The following is a 14,555-nucleotide window of genomic DNA, read 5'->3' as shown; positions in this document are numbered from 1 at the left end:
ATCTCCTGACCTCGTGATCCGCCCGTCTCGGCCTCCCAAAGTGCTGGGATTACAGGCCTGAGCCACCGCGCCCGGCCGATCCACACAATTTTCTCAAAATATAAACCGGATCACTCCTTCAATTGTTCAACGAACTTAGGAAACTTCTCTACTGTCTAAAGGATTAAGTGCAAAGGTCTTAGGAAGCCAAACAAAGCCCTTATGTTATGAAGCTGAACCAGAAAGTAAGATTCTGTTCCGGAAATACAGACTTCACTCATGCCTGTAATCCTAGCACTTTGGGCGGCAGGCAGATCACTTGAGGTCAGGAGTTCGAGACCAGCCTAACCAACATGGTGAAACCTCATCTCTACTAAAAACACGATAAAAAACTTAGCCAGCCATGATGGTGCATGCCTGTAATCCCAGCTACTTGGGAGGCTGAGGCAGGATAATTGCTTAAACTTGGGAGGAGGAGCCAAGACTGTGCCACCACACTCCAGCCTGGGCAACAGAGCAAGACTCCATCTCAAAAAAACAAAACAAAACAAAACAGAAATATAGACTTCACAGGCAGAGAGACTGAAGTTCAAATCCTGTTTGTGGCTAATAGCTGAAGTTTCTTCAGGAAGTCCACCAAACAGTCCTGAGCCTCAGTTCCCTACAGAAAATGCCTCTTGGACCCCTCTGAGGAATACACAAGAATAAGTCTCTCGATGAATTTCAGTTCCTTTTTCTTTGCGTTTCCCACTCCACCTCTTTCGTCTGCTGTATTACCAGAGCATGTCCCCATGCCTTATTCTGCTTGGTGCCTTTCTAATTGAGGATGCAAGTTTTGTTCAGCATTCCAACACTATCACTTCTAAATGTAGAAGTAGAAAATAAACCAAACACTCAGTTATCAATCCAGGACATGGTTAAGTAGAAATCACTCAAGTTTTGAAAAACCAAAACACACAAAGCAAGCAAAGATCCTGAACCAATAGTCATTCCATATATTCATCCTTTGACTGACAGCTGTTGAATGCTGGTCCTCTCCCAGACACTGTCCTGGGTACCAGGCTGCAAAGATGAATTAGCCACAGGCCTTGTCTATATTATTCACCGTAAGAAGTCATACATACTGCAAAGACCACATGATATGGTTTGGCTGTGTCCCCACCCAGATCTCATCTTGAATTGTACTCCCATGATTCCCACATGTTGTGGGAGGGACGCGGTGGGAGATGACTGTATCACAGGGGTGGCTTCCCCTATGCTGTTCTTGTGGTCATGAGTGGGTCTCATGAGATCTAATGGTTTCATCAGGGGTTTCTGCCTTTGCGTCTTCTTCACTCTCTCTGCCTGCTTCCATCCATGTAAGACGTAACTTGCTCCTCCTTGCCTGCCACCATGATTGTGAGGCTTCCCCAGCCACATGGAACTATAAGTCCGATTAAACCTTTCTTTTGTAAATTGCCCAGTCTTGAGTATATCTTTATCAACAGTGTGAAAACGGACTAACACACCATAATAAACTAAACCCTGTCTGGTGTATACTGTGTATGAAAAACTAGAGTCAGTGTCAGTTGTACTAGAGATAACCGAAGTCAAACACTGACCTTATCAGATGGAAAATTCAAGTAAGTTTTACATATATATATATATACACACACACAAACACACACATATTCAAAACCGTAATAGCATGAGCATTCATTTAAATGTACACAAAAAATGGCAAAATTGAAACTAGACATTAAGAGAGGCAACAATCTTGAAAATGAGATCAAAGAAAGAGGCTTTAACTAGAAGCCTCGGGACCTGGCATTGCCACCAAATAGCAGAGGAGCCTGTCCAATCGATATTCACTTATAAAGCGAGAGAAAAATTCATCTATGAAGTTCTGTATAATTCAAACAGGCTTATTTTCTCAAGCATGAGAATGTTTTGAAAGTAGTAAAACACATTTGAGCCAGCAGGGGGCAGATCATGCCCAAGGAAATCTAAACAGGGCGCCTGTGTCCAGCAACTCCTATTTCTATATTCCATTTTCTCTTAATTCCCACAGCTTCAACCCCCACTTTAAAAAACTGCTGAAGAGAGCTATTAAAATCAAAACACATTTTAATGAGAAATCTATTCTTAAAGTCTCTGTTTCCTGAATTAATTTAGATAAATACAGTTACTCTGTTCACATCAGCATTGCATAATTGGAGCTTTCTGTTTAGGATCCACCCTGCTCTCCCCCTTATTTTTAAATACCATGAAAATGCCAACCTCCTTCCGTTTTAATACATACACACACACATATATATATGCACAATGATCTCATTTGATGTTTCACTTTCTTCTTTAGCGGCTCTGTCTAGCAAGTGATGTATTAGTCATGCTCTCATTTCTTCCACTGAATGTAATAAATACAAGCAATTATCAATGGCAATTATTTAAGGATCTAAGTGTGGACACCAATTTGATCTTTTAAAATAGACTGTTCTCTTCCCTTCTGTTAATCTTCTTAAATGATATTCTGTATGCTGAAATAATGATCTTTAAATTCTAACTCTGGAACTTTTATGAAGTTATTTAGAAGAGCCCACAAATAGTGGTTCTAGTCACAGATCAGATTGTTTTATTGGGTATGTGAATCTTAAATGCTCTGTTTCTATATTAAGCAGCTGCTTCATTTCAATTAACTGCAAGCTGTCATGATCCCTATCCGTTTAACTGAATACACGGACAGTCCCTCTATCCAAGCTGTTTCTATGGCCCAACACATTATCAGTCCTGTTAGAATTTAGGTAATGGGAAGACAGTACATCTGTCCATATGTTCCCTCCCGTTAGACAAACACACACACACACACACACAACAACACACCGGGGGGGGGGGGAGACAGAATTCAGCTGTTCATATACATATAATCCCATTTGTTAAAAAAAACAAAGAACTACAAAAAAGATAACAGGTAAAAACTGCCAGTGAGAAGAACACACTCCCCGCAAATGGCTTTCCGTGTGTGGCACTTGCAGATATCATCATAGAGCACCCACATCAAAGGGCTGTCAGGGGTTTCAATGTGCTGATGCCTGGCAAGCTCTTGGCACAGAGTCCAACACACAGAACCCGTCAGAAACCGTGAGCCATTATTTCTTACTCATCCTCAATCAGCTCTCACATGGGATACTGCGAACACTCTCCATCCATTTCCCTGCCCCAGGGTTTCAGAAGGACCTCCTCGGGCACCTCTGTCCTCCCCCGACCCTAGTCTCTCCCCACAGGAGCAGGGGGGCTGCTCTAAGCGCTCTGGGGTGAAAGGAGAAAGGCAGAGCCTATTTGCTTTTCTCCACCATCTGGGAATCAGTTTCCCACAGTCATCATGCCCACCAGTTACCTGGCTGTAGCCATGACCAGGTGGGTCTGTCTGTGCGATTCGGGGCTTCAGTGCCCACAGGCCCACTTGGCTGGGAGTCTTAGGCTGACATATGGCTCTCCATATGTCTCCTGTGGTCTTACATCCACTGAATGGGAAATCCAGAGAGAGCAGTCTTTTTAGTGTCCCCCACCCCCAACATCCCCCGCCAAATCCAAACCACACTTTCCTTTCCCTTTCCCATTTCTCTTGAAATAATATAATAACTATCTTGCCACAAGTTGGGACTAGAAAGCCATCTGATGCAGATGTCAGAATCCTCTTTCACACTAGCAGCTTCACAAGACTGTGGCTCCTCAGTAACAGCTATGCCCCATGAGTGAACTCTTGGGAGGAGAAATGAATGAAGAAATGCTTGGAGCCTCCATGGAAACCTCACTAGAAGAGACTGACATTCATCACGTCTGCTTTGAGTATCACCCGGGGTGTGGTGATGATCACTAGAGCACAGTTCCATAGAAATAATTAACAAGATCCAACAGGATGGCACTAGCATGCATGCGATGAGGTCAATTTGAATGTTAATAATAAAAATTAAGAAAATTTATGTATGTATGTATGTATGTATATATGTATTTACTTATTGAGACGGAGTCTTGCTGTCACCCAGGATGGAGTGCCTGGTGTGATCCTGGCTCACTGCAACCTCCACCTCCAGGTTACAGTGATCCTCCCACCTCAGCCTGCCAAGCAGCTGGGACTACAGGCATGTACCACCATGCCTGGCTGATTTTGTATTTTTAGTAGAAATGGGGTTTCATCATGTTGGCCAGGCTGGTCTTCAACTCCTGACCTCAAGTGAACCACCCACCTCGGCCTCCTCAAGTGCTGGGATTACAAGTGTGAGCCATTGCGCCTGGACAATAAATATTTATTTAAAAAATATTCTACTACTTTTTAAGATAGTTCCTAGTAATGAAAGAACTGATATTGGGGCTCCTAACAGTTTCTTTGTAAAAGTGAGTACGACTCAGCTAAAACAGACATGACACGTGCCTTCTCGCCCACTAAAAAAAAAATTGAGGCCGGGCGCGGTGGCTCAAGCCTGTAATCCCAGCACTTTGTGAGGCCGAGACCGGCGGATCACGAGGTCAGGAGATCGAGACCATCCTGGCTAACACGGTGAAACCCCGTCTCTACTAAAAAAAAAAAGATAAAAAGTAATACAAAAAATAGCCGGGCGAGGTGGCGGGCACCTGTAGTCCCAGCTACTCGGGAGGCTGAGGCAGGAGAATGGCGTGAACCCGGGAGGCGGAGCTTGCAGTGAGCTGAGATCGCGCCACTGCACTCCAGCCTGGGTGACACAGCAAGACTCCCACTCAAAAAAAAAAATTGAAATAAATATACCCTTAACATACACACAGTGAGCCCCTCTTCTGCGGCTAATTCAAAGGTAAACTTTAAGAGTACTCCATTATTAAAAATGCCTAAATCTGGGAGATTCTATCTAGAGTTATTTTATTGCAGTAAAGAAAAAAGAAACCTTGTTCACACATATAAGCCTTGTGAGTGGCACTGTAGGCTACACAAAACGTTTAAATTTTAAAGAACTATGCAAGATTTCCTTAAACAGATAGAAGGATCATGCCTCATCATTGAAATAAATCAAAGAATAATTAAGGCAAATAAATGTTTTTTTTTGTTTTTATTTTGTTTTTTATTTAAAAAAGAAACAGAATGGAATAATTATTCTGAGGATAAGAGCCAAGCAACATGGTCCATCTGCTTTGCTAAGTGAGCTCCTTCTGAAAGCTGAAGTTATCATGCCATTCAAAACAGAAAACTCTGCCAGAGAAACTCAGGCAGTTGTAAAAGCTTTCTCTGGTGAACGCCCTAAGGGGCCTGGGGCGCGGGGTGCGGGGAGGGACTCCTTGGCCGTGGGGAAAGCCCGACTGGCTGTGAGCTCCGTTACCTGATGAGGATGCACTGGTTGTCGTGGCGCTTCCACAGGCAGCGGTAGCACTCGTTGGCGATGGCGAAGATGTGCGGCGGTAGCTCGCCCAGGTGGCGCCGGCTGTACTGCTCCATGGTGGCATGCTCGTACAGCCCGGCGATGGGCTGGTAGGGGTTCACAGAGGCCAGGATGGAGCCGATGTAGGTCTGCAAGCACAGGGTGAGACAGGGATGCGTCACTTCTAACCCAGGTCACTGGATGAGCTCCAACAAAACCCACTCAGTGTGCACCAGGAGGAAAGACTGCTTCTATCTCCCAGGTGCACACTGTCCCTGCACCTTCTGGAAACCAAATCTTGATGTTCTGGACAAATGAATGAAGCCATTTCAAAGGGGGATGGCAGTGAGAGGGAAACAAGAGAAGGAAGATGGTGAGGCGACCCAGGCCCAGATCCCTATTCCCCGCTGACCTCGCCAATCTTAATCCCTTCCCCCAGACAAAGGACTGGTCAGATCCAGTCTCCTGTCTCATCAAATGGCTACTGTGAAACAGCATGGTTAAAAAGTGATGAGACAGAAAGGAGAAGAGAGGTAGCCAGAGGCTGCGGGAGAAGGAAAGTTACAGTTTAATGGGTGCAGAGTTTCTGTTTAGTGTGATGGGAAAGTTCTGGAAGTGAGCCGGGCCTTGTGGCTCACGTCTGTAATCCCAGCACTTTGAGAGGCTGAGGCACGTGGATCACCTGAGGTGAGGAGTTCAAAGCCAGCCTGGCCAATTATGTGGAAACCCCATCTCTACTAAAAATACAAAAATTAGCCAAGCATAGTGGTGCATGCCTGTAATCCCAGCTACACGGGAGGCTGGGACAGGAGAACCACTTGAACCCAGGAACCAGAGGTTGCAGTGACCTGAGTTAGTGCCACTGTACTCCAGCCTGGGCAAGAGTGAGATTCCATCTCAAAAAAAGTTCTGGAAGTGGTTAGTACCTGTGGATGCAGAACATTGTGAATGTCCTTATTATTATTATTATTCTAAATTTTTAAATTTTTTTGTAGAGACACGGTCTTGCTTTGTTACCCAGACTAGTCTCGAACTCCTGGCTTTGCGTGATCCTCCCTCCTCAGCCTCCCAAAGTGCTAGGTCTGTGAATGTACCTAATATTACTGAATTGTACACTTCAAAATAGTCAAAATGGCAAATTTTATGCTATGCAGAGTTAGCTACAGCTTTTTTTTTTTTTTTTTTTTTGAGACGGAGTCTCGCTCTGTCGTCCGGGCTGGAGTGCAGTGGCCGGATCTCAGCTCACTGCAAGCTCCGCCTCCTGGGTTTACGCCATTCTCCTGCCTCAGCCTCCCGAGTAGCTAGGACTACAGGCGCCCGCTACTACTAACCTCGTCGGGCTAGTTTTTGTATTTTTAGTAGAGACAGGGTTTCACCGTGTTAGCCAGGATGGTCTCGATCTCCTGACCTCGTGATCCGCCCGTCTCGACCTCCCAAAGTGCTGGGATTACAGGCTTGAGCCACCGCGCCCGGCCAGCTACAGCTTTTAAAAGATAACATGACTATTTCAAAAATGCTAGGTATTAGGCTGAGCACAGTAGCTCACACCTGTAATCCCAGCACTTTGGGAGGCCGAGGCAAGAGGATCACAAGGTCAGGAGACCAAGACCATCCTGGCTAACACAGTGAAACCCTGTCTCTACTAAAAATACATAAAATTAGCCAGGCCTGGTGGCACACACCTGTAATCCCAGCTACTCGGGAGGTTGAGGCAGGAGAATTGCTTGAACCTGGGAGGCGGAGGTTACAGTGAGCCGAGATTGCCCCACTGTACTCCAGCCTGGGCGGCAGAGCGAGACTCTGTCAAAAAAAAAGAAAGAAAACAGAGAGAGAGAGAGTGAGAGAGAGAGTGTGCAAGAGAGAAAGAAAGGAAAGGAATGAAAGGAAGAAAAGAACAGAAAAGAAAAGAAAGAAGGAAAATAGAGGCTACAGAGTTACCAACTCTTAATGCCTTAGGCCTCTCCATGTGGACATAACTATTCACTTGCACTTTTGCAGGAAATACTAACTCTGGTTACCTGGTTTCCAGGCTCAGACACAACTGGGGAAGTAAGTCAGACAGGGGTGGGAGCAGAGAGTCCTGCAACCACCACCAACCACCAATCAACTTTTATAAAGCTCACGCAGTGTGTCTAGGGCTTTATGGGGTGTTATGGGCTGATCCATGCCTTCTCCCCAAATTCACATGCTGAAGCCCCAATCCCCAGTACTTAAGAATGTTACTGTGCTTGGAGATAGGGTCTTTAAATAAGTGACTAACTTAAAATGAGGCCATTAGGGTGGGCCCTAATCCAATCTGACTGGTGTCTTTGTTAGAAGAGGAAATTTGAACACACAAAAAGACACCAGGGATGCCCACATCCGGGGGGGTTGCGGGGGGCAACAAGAAACAACAAGCAAAACTGGACAGAAAGTCCAAACATCCTAAGAGCATCTGCACCATATTATAGCAATTTGTAGTATTTCATATTCATAGTATCTGCCAGGAACATCAAGCAAAGTATTGTTAGGTTCAGTATAACTTTTCAAATATAAATAAGTCCATACAGGTTGAGTATCGCTAATCCGAAAACCAAAATCTGAAGTGCTCTAAAATCTGAAGCTTTTACAGCAACAACATGATGGCTCAAAGGAAATGTTCATGGGGGCATTTCAGATTTCAGATTTCAGATTTTCTGATGAGGGATGCCCAACTGGTAGGTATAATGCAAATATTTCAAAATCGAAGAAAATATCAGAAATCCAAAACACTCAGGTCCCAAGCATTTTGGATAAGAGTTACTCAACCTGGAATGTGTTTTGGAAATAATATGAAGCAAAAAATTTTAAAAAGGTTAAAAACATAAAAGATATTACCTATGACCCAGCAATTCCACTCCTAGATACATATCAAAAAGAAGTGAAAGCAAATACTCAAACATTTGTACACACATGTTCACAGAAGCACCATTTATAACAGCCAAAAGGTGGAAACAATGCCAAGGTCCATCATCAGACGAATGGATGTGGCATACCCATACCATGTAATATTACTCAGCCACAAAAAACAATAAAGTGCTGATCCATGCTACAATGTGAATGAGCCTTGAAGACATATTAAGCCAGACACAAAAGTTCACATATTCAGAGTAGGTTAGATCCATAGAAACAGAAAGATCGGTGGTTGCTAAGAGCAGACGGTGGCAGGAAAGCGGAGCGACTGCTTCACTGGTACAGGGTTTCCACCTGAGGTGATAAAAATAGTGTAGAACTAAGATACAGGTTATATGGTTTGAATGTTTGTCCCCTCCTAAACTTGTGTTGAAAGTTAATTGCCATTGTAACAGTATTAGGAAGGTAAAATTACAAAGGTGATTAAGAAGTGATTAGGTTAGGCCCGGTGCGGTGGCTCAGGCCTATAATCCCAGCATTCTGAGAGGCCCAGGCAGGCGGATCACGAGGTCAGGAGATTGAGACCATCCTGGCTAACACAGTGAAACCCCGTCTCTACTAAAAAATACAAAAAATTAGCCAGGCGTGGTGGCGGGCGCCTGTAGTCCCAGCTACTTGGGAGGCTGAGGCAGCAGAATGGCGTGAGCCCGGGAGGCGGAGCTTGCAGTGAGCCGAGATTGCGCCACGGCACTCCAGCCTGGGCGACAGAGAGAGACTCCGTCTCAAAAAAAAAAGAAGTGATTAGGTCATGGGGCTCTGCTCTCATAATGGATTAATGCCATTATTCTGGAATTGTGGCAGTGAGTTAGTTATTGCAGAGTGGACTCCTAATAAAAGAGTAAATTCGACATGCATTCTTTCTGTCTCATACTCAAGCTTTCTCGCCATGTGATGCCTTAGGCCATGACACAGCAAAAGGGTCCCACCAGATGCCAGTGCCATGCTGTTGGACTTGCCAGTCTCCAGAATCATAAGCCAAGTAAACTTCTGCTCCTTATAAATTACCCAGTGTGTGGTATCATGTTACAGCAGCAGAAAGCATACTGAAACAGGTGTTGGCTGCACAGCATTGTGAATGTGCTAAATGCCACTGAGTTGTATACTTTACAATGGTTAATTTTATGTGAAATGAATTTCACCGTAATTAGAAAAAAAGATCTGGTGCTTTTATGAGTAAATTCTCAGGTTCTTGGAAACATCAACTCTCTAGAAAGTCCATTTTGTCCTGTCGGAGCACTATGAGTAAGATTTGACCAGAAAAAAAAATATGGAAGTTGGGGAAAAAAAAAGTGTCCTACGCCTTGGGATGCCTCCATCCTCTATCAGTGCCTGGACCACAGACACTCTAGTGCCTCCTTCTACGCAACATCTGCAGAGGTGAGGGGGCAGGCAGACAACACTTGAGGCTGTGAGTGCCTGGCGTCTTCCACTACTTTGTTTAAAATGCCATGTTTGTTTTCTACTTTTTTGATAGTTGTTCACATTATTGTTGTTTTTTTCTGCTAAGTATCAAAAATGTTCATTTGTACTGTGAAATACATTCTTATTTTTTTCTCTACTTTGACAGTACTGTCACTCTTTATGCAGCCAGGTAGGTCAGAGGAAGCTGACAAGCAACAGTCAACACTCAGTCAAACAATCAACATGGCAGGCTCAATTAAGCACACGCCAATCCTCTTCCTCAGTTACAATACAAGCAGAGGGTGAAAGCCACAGTCATGGGCATTAAGCTTACTATTAAATTTAATTAATTTATTATTAGGATATTCACCCATCAACACACCTCTTAAGAAACGATATGCCCATATCATTTTGCATGTCCCATTCATGACATGTTTGTACGGTTGCTGTAAAATTCTAAGATGAGCCCTTTTTTCTTAAGGCACTGATTTACTCATAAAACCATCACTAAAACGTCTTACACAGCTTCCTTTGAAAGAATGATCATTTTTTTTAAACCATATTCCTCCTCCTGGTTGGGGAACCTCACTAGCCATAGAGCATCCTTTTAAGATACTGCTTGTTCTGACAGTGTGGATGACATGGGCTTGGAATGAGGGTAGAAGACAAAGTGGCATTAAGCCTGTTAGCAAAGGTGAAGATGCAACATCCAAAATGGGCTCTTGCTGGACTTTTTACAGTAATTCACACCGCATCTTGTCCAGTGAAATAGTTTTTAAATGTTTCAGGATGTCAATGTGGTAGCTGTGGCAACTAGAGACAACACACACAACCCAGAAATCAGTGTCCACAGGTCCTCTCCACCAGAATCAGCAGTGCTTTAGAAGACAAATAACTTTTTTTTTTTTTTTTTTTTGAGACTGAGTCTCACTCTGTCATCCAGGCTGGAGTACAGTGGCGCGATCTCGGCTCACTGCAACCTCTGCCTCCCGTGTTCAAGAGATTCTCCTGTCTCAGCTTCCCAAGTAGCTGGGATAACAGGTGTGCGCGTAGCACTACGCCCAGCTAATTTTTGCATTTCTAGTAGAGACAGGATTTCACTATATTTTGGCCAGGCTGGTCTCAAACTCCTGACCTCAGGTGATCCACCCGCCTCAGCCTCCCAAAATGCTGGGATTACAGGCGTGAACCACTGCGCTCGGCTGAGAAAGGATTCTTAACAGCAGATGCTTCCTGTGGAGGCAGCCCACAGACTCTGCAGAATTATGTGGCATCCTTGCTGATGGTCATGCAGCCCACAAAAGGCACCATGATACTCTCCTCTCCTAAGCCGAGTCCATGCCACCCCACACTACTGCCACCAATCGATTGCTGAGTCACCATCTTTCAAGAGAAAAGATAATCGGGCATGCTGTGAAACAGAACACTTTACCAGATGGCTTCAAAAAGCACACAGTTTGAGAGTGAAAGACCAAAACCATCCAGTTGGTTTAGTTATAGAAGATGTTAATCATGGCCAATGACCAGCACAGCTCTGGTGGTTGCACACTTTTCCTGCAATAATATTGACCTTCATATCTGACTCTCACAATAAAATGCATGCTTCATCTGTCATTCAGCCAAGTGAGTTACCATGAAAAAAATGTGGTCCCTCATTACTACACATTGTCAATACATTTAAAATTCCAGCCAGCTACAGTGGGTCATGATTATAATCCCAGCACTTTGGGCGGCCAAGGTGGGAGAACTGGCTGAGCCCAGGAGTTCAAGACCAGCCTGGGCAATAGAGCAAGACCCCCATCTCTACATAAAAATATATTTTTAAAATTCTGCATAAATATTAATATACAGAATTTTGCTGCTTTATCAAGAAAGCCTTGATTGTTCCCATTTTGATGGGAAACTTCTGAAGGGCACAGCACATGGTCTTACGTTCTTTATCCAGGTTAGGAACCTGATTTCATCTTTTCTTGAGGATTTTGGGACTCATTCAGGCTCTCAACCCATAAAAGCGATGCCCACAGCAACTGAGGAAGACACTATCTTCTAATCTACACTGAAACCACCCCAGGCTCCTAGGCTTCCGCTGTTCTCCCATCTGCTTGGCCGCACTACACTGGTTCCTTCTGAGCCTTGCCAGGCGCCACCCCCGTGGCTATGTTGGAAGGAAGTGCCAAATCTCCTGTGGAATCAAAGGCTTTTCCCTCCAAGAGCCACTATGTCGGGGCGGGGGGCGGTACTGAAACATGTTTTCAGGTAAAAGGTCGTTTGAATGCATGGTTAACGTTAACAGAAGATACTAAACCAGGCTTTTATTTTGCTTTTCATTTTACATACCACATATTGCATCAAGTGAAAAAAAAATTCTTTTCCAAAAGATCTGCATTTCAGTACGTTTAAAACCTTTCACCTTTTGAAGTAAGTAATAAATAAAAGTTATGTGCGCCCTAGAAGCTGCCTGCCTCGGACGCGTGACGATCCTTCGTGCCTCATGATCTACTTTATAGCTTTAAACTGGACCACAAGTTGAACTCCCCAGATTCCTCAAAAAATGTCCAGGACCCTTTCTGCTTGTTGAGTAGAGAAAGAGCACTTAAATATAAACAACTGCTACTGATTTTTAAAGATCAATCACACATTTATTTATTTTTGAGACAGAGTCTCACTCTGTTGCCCAGGCTGCCGTGCAGTGGCACAATCTCGGCTCACTGCAGCCTCTGCTTCCTGGGCTCAAGCGATTCTCCTGCCTCAGCCTCCCAAGTAGCTAGGATTACAGGCGCCCGCCACCACACCTGGCTAATTTTTGTATTTTTAGTAGAGACGGATGGGGTTTCACCATATTAGCCAGGCTGCTCTCAAACTCCTGGCCTCAACCGAACCACTCACATTGGCCTCCCAAAGTGCTGGCATTACAGGCATGAGCCACAATGCCCGGGTAAGATCACACATTTAATGGCACATGGCTATATTCCAAGTATGTAGGCGCTACTGCTGTGGTCCTTCTCGTTTTATGATTCATATTCTAAGAAGAAAAACTTCATACTCTATAAAAATTTCTAAACCTATAGTTTAGGCCATATTTAGTACTCTAAACAAGAGAAAACTAACATTCATTCATAACATGTCCTGCATCTGCTGTGTTCAAGATTTTCCTTATGCAACAAAAGCCAAAATTGACAAATGGGATCTAATTAAACTAAAGAGCTTCTGCACAGCAAAAGAAACTACCATCAGAGTGAACAGGCAACCTACAGAATGGGAGAAAATTTTTGCAATCTACTCATCTGACAAAGGGCTAATATCCAGAACCTACAAAGAACTCAAATAAATTTACAAGAAAAAAACAAACAACCCCATCAAAAAGTGGGCAAAGGATATGAACAGACATTTCTCAAAAGAAGACATTCATGCAGCCAACAGACACATGAAAAAATGCTCATCATCACTGGCCATCAGAGAAATGCAAATCAAAACCACAGAGATACCATCTCACACCAATTAGAATGGCAATCATTAAAAAGTCAGGAAACAACAGGTACTGGAGAGGATGTGGAGAAATAGGAACACTTTTACATTGTTGGTGGGATTGTAAACTAGTTCAACCATTATGGAAAACAATATGGCGATTCCTCAAGGATCTAGAACTAGAAGTACCACATGACCCAGCCATCCCATTACTGGGTATATACCCAAAGGATTACAAATCATACTGCTGTAAAGACACATGCACACGTATGTTTATTGTGGCACTATTCACAATAGCAAAGACTTGGAATCAACCCAAATGTCCATCAGTGACAGACTGGATTAAGAAAATGTGGCACATATACACCATGGAATACTATGCAGCCATAAAAAAGGATGAGTTTGAGTCCTTTGTAGGGACATGGATGCAGCTGGAAAGCATCATTCTCAGCAAACTATCACAAGAACAGAAAACCAAACACCGCATGTTCTCACTCATAGGTGGGAACTGAACAATGAGATCACTTGGACACAGGAAGGGGAACATCACACACCGGGGCCTATCACGGGGAGGGGGGAGGGGGGAGAGATTGCATTGGGAGTTATACCTGATGTAAATGACGAGTTGATGGGTGCTGACAAGTTGATGGGTACAGCACACCAACATGGCACAAGTGTACATATGTAACAAACCTGCACGTTATGCACATGTACCCTAGAACTTAAAGTATAATAAAAAAAAAAAAAAGATTTTCCTTAAACCCACATCCTCCAAGCACTTTCTTATTCTTTTTTGCATATTTTCACTAACTCACGGATGCTTTTTCAAACTTTCTATACCATGTATAAAAAATATTCAGTAAACAACAGCCAAAAGGTACAAGCAACGCATGTGTCCACCAATAAATGAACAGATACAAAAAATGTGGTATATCCATACAATGAAATTATTCAGCCCTAAAAGGGATGGAAATTCGGACTCTGGCTACAACATGGATGAACCCTTAAGACATTATGCTAAGTGAAATATGACAGTCACAAAAAGATAAATGCTGTACGATTCCACTTGTATGAGTTATCCAGAATACTCAAATTGATAGAGAAAGTGGAAATGTACAATTCCACTTATATGAGGATCCAGAATAATCGAATTGATAGAAACAGAAAGTGGAAGGGTGGTTGCCAGGGGCTGGAGATGGGGAAAATGGGGAGCTGTTGTTTAATGAGTATGGATTCAGTTCTGCAAGAGGAGAAGAGTTCTGGAGATTGCTACATCGTAATGTAAATATACTTAACACTACTGAACTGCGCATTAAAAACGGATGTGATGAATTTTGTTCATGCATTTTACCAGAATTAAATTTTTTTTAGTTTAAAAAAGAAAAAAATAGGGGCCGGGTGTGGTGGCTCACACCT

The 14,555-nt window shown here is 43.5% G+C and overlaps 1 protein-coding gene across 1 annotated transcript in view; it reads right to left on the bottom strand.

Moving 5' to 3' along the window:
• MYO10 (myosin X) overlaps positions 1-14,555 on the bottom strand; it is a 213,558-nt gene that overhangs the window by 125,645 nt on the left and 73,358 nt on the right. The window contains exon 3 of the mRNA XM_011947462.1: positions 5,304-5,491. Within this exon, the coding sequence (XP_011802852.1) occupies positions 5,304-5,491 (188 nt within the window). The remainder of the gene's footprint in view (positions 1-5,303; positions 5,492-14,555) is intronic.

The sequence above is a fragment of the Colobus angolensis genome, unplaced genomic scaffold (genome assembly GCF_000951035.1).
Source record: "Colobus angolensis palliatus isolate OR3802 unplaced genomic scaffold, Cang.pa_1.0 Scaffold266, whole genome shotgun sequence".
Classification (NCBI taxonomy): domain Eukaryota; kingdom Metazoa; phylum Chordata; class Mammalia; order Primates; family Cercopithecidae; genus Colobus; species Colobus angolensis.
The sequence above is the reverse complement of the archived record's forward strand: the minus strand, read 5'-3'. Positions and strand labels throughout refer to the sequence as shown.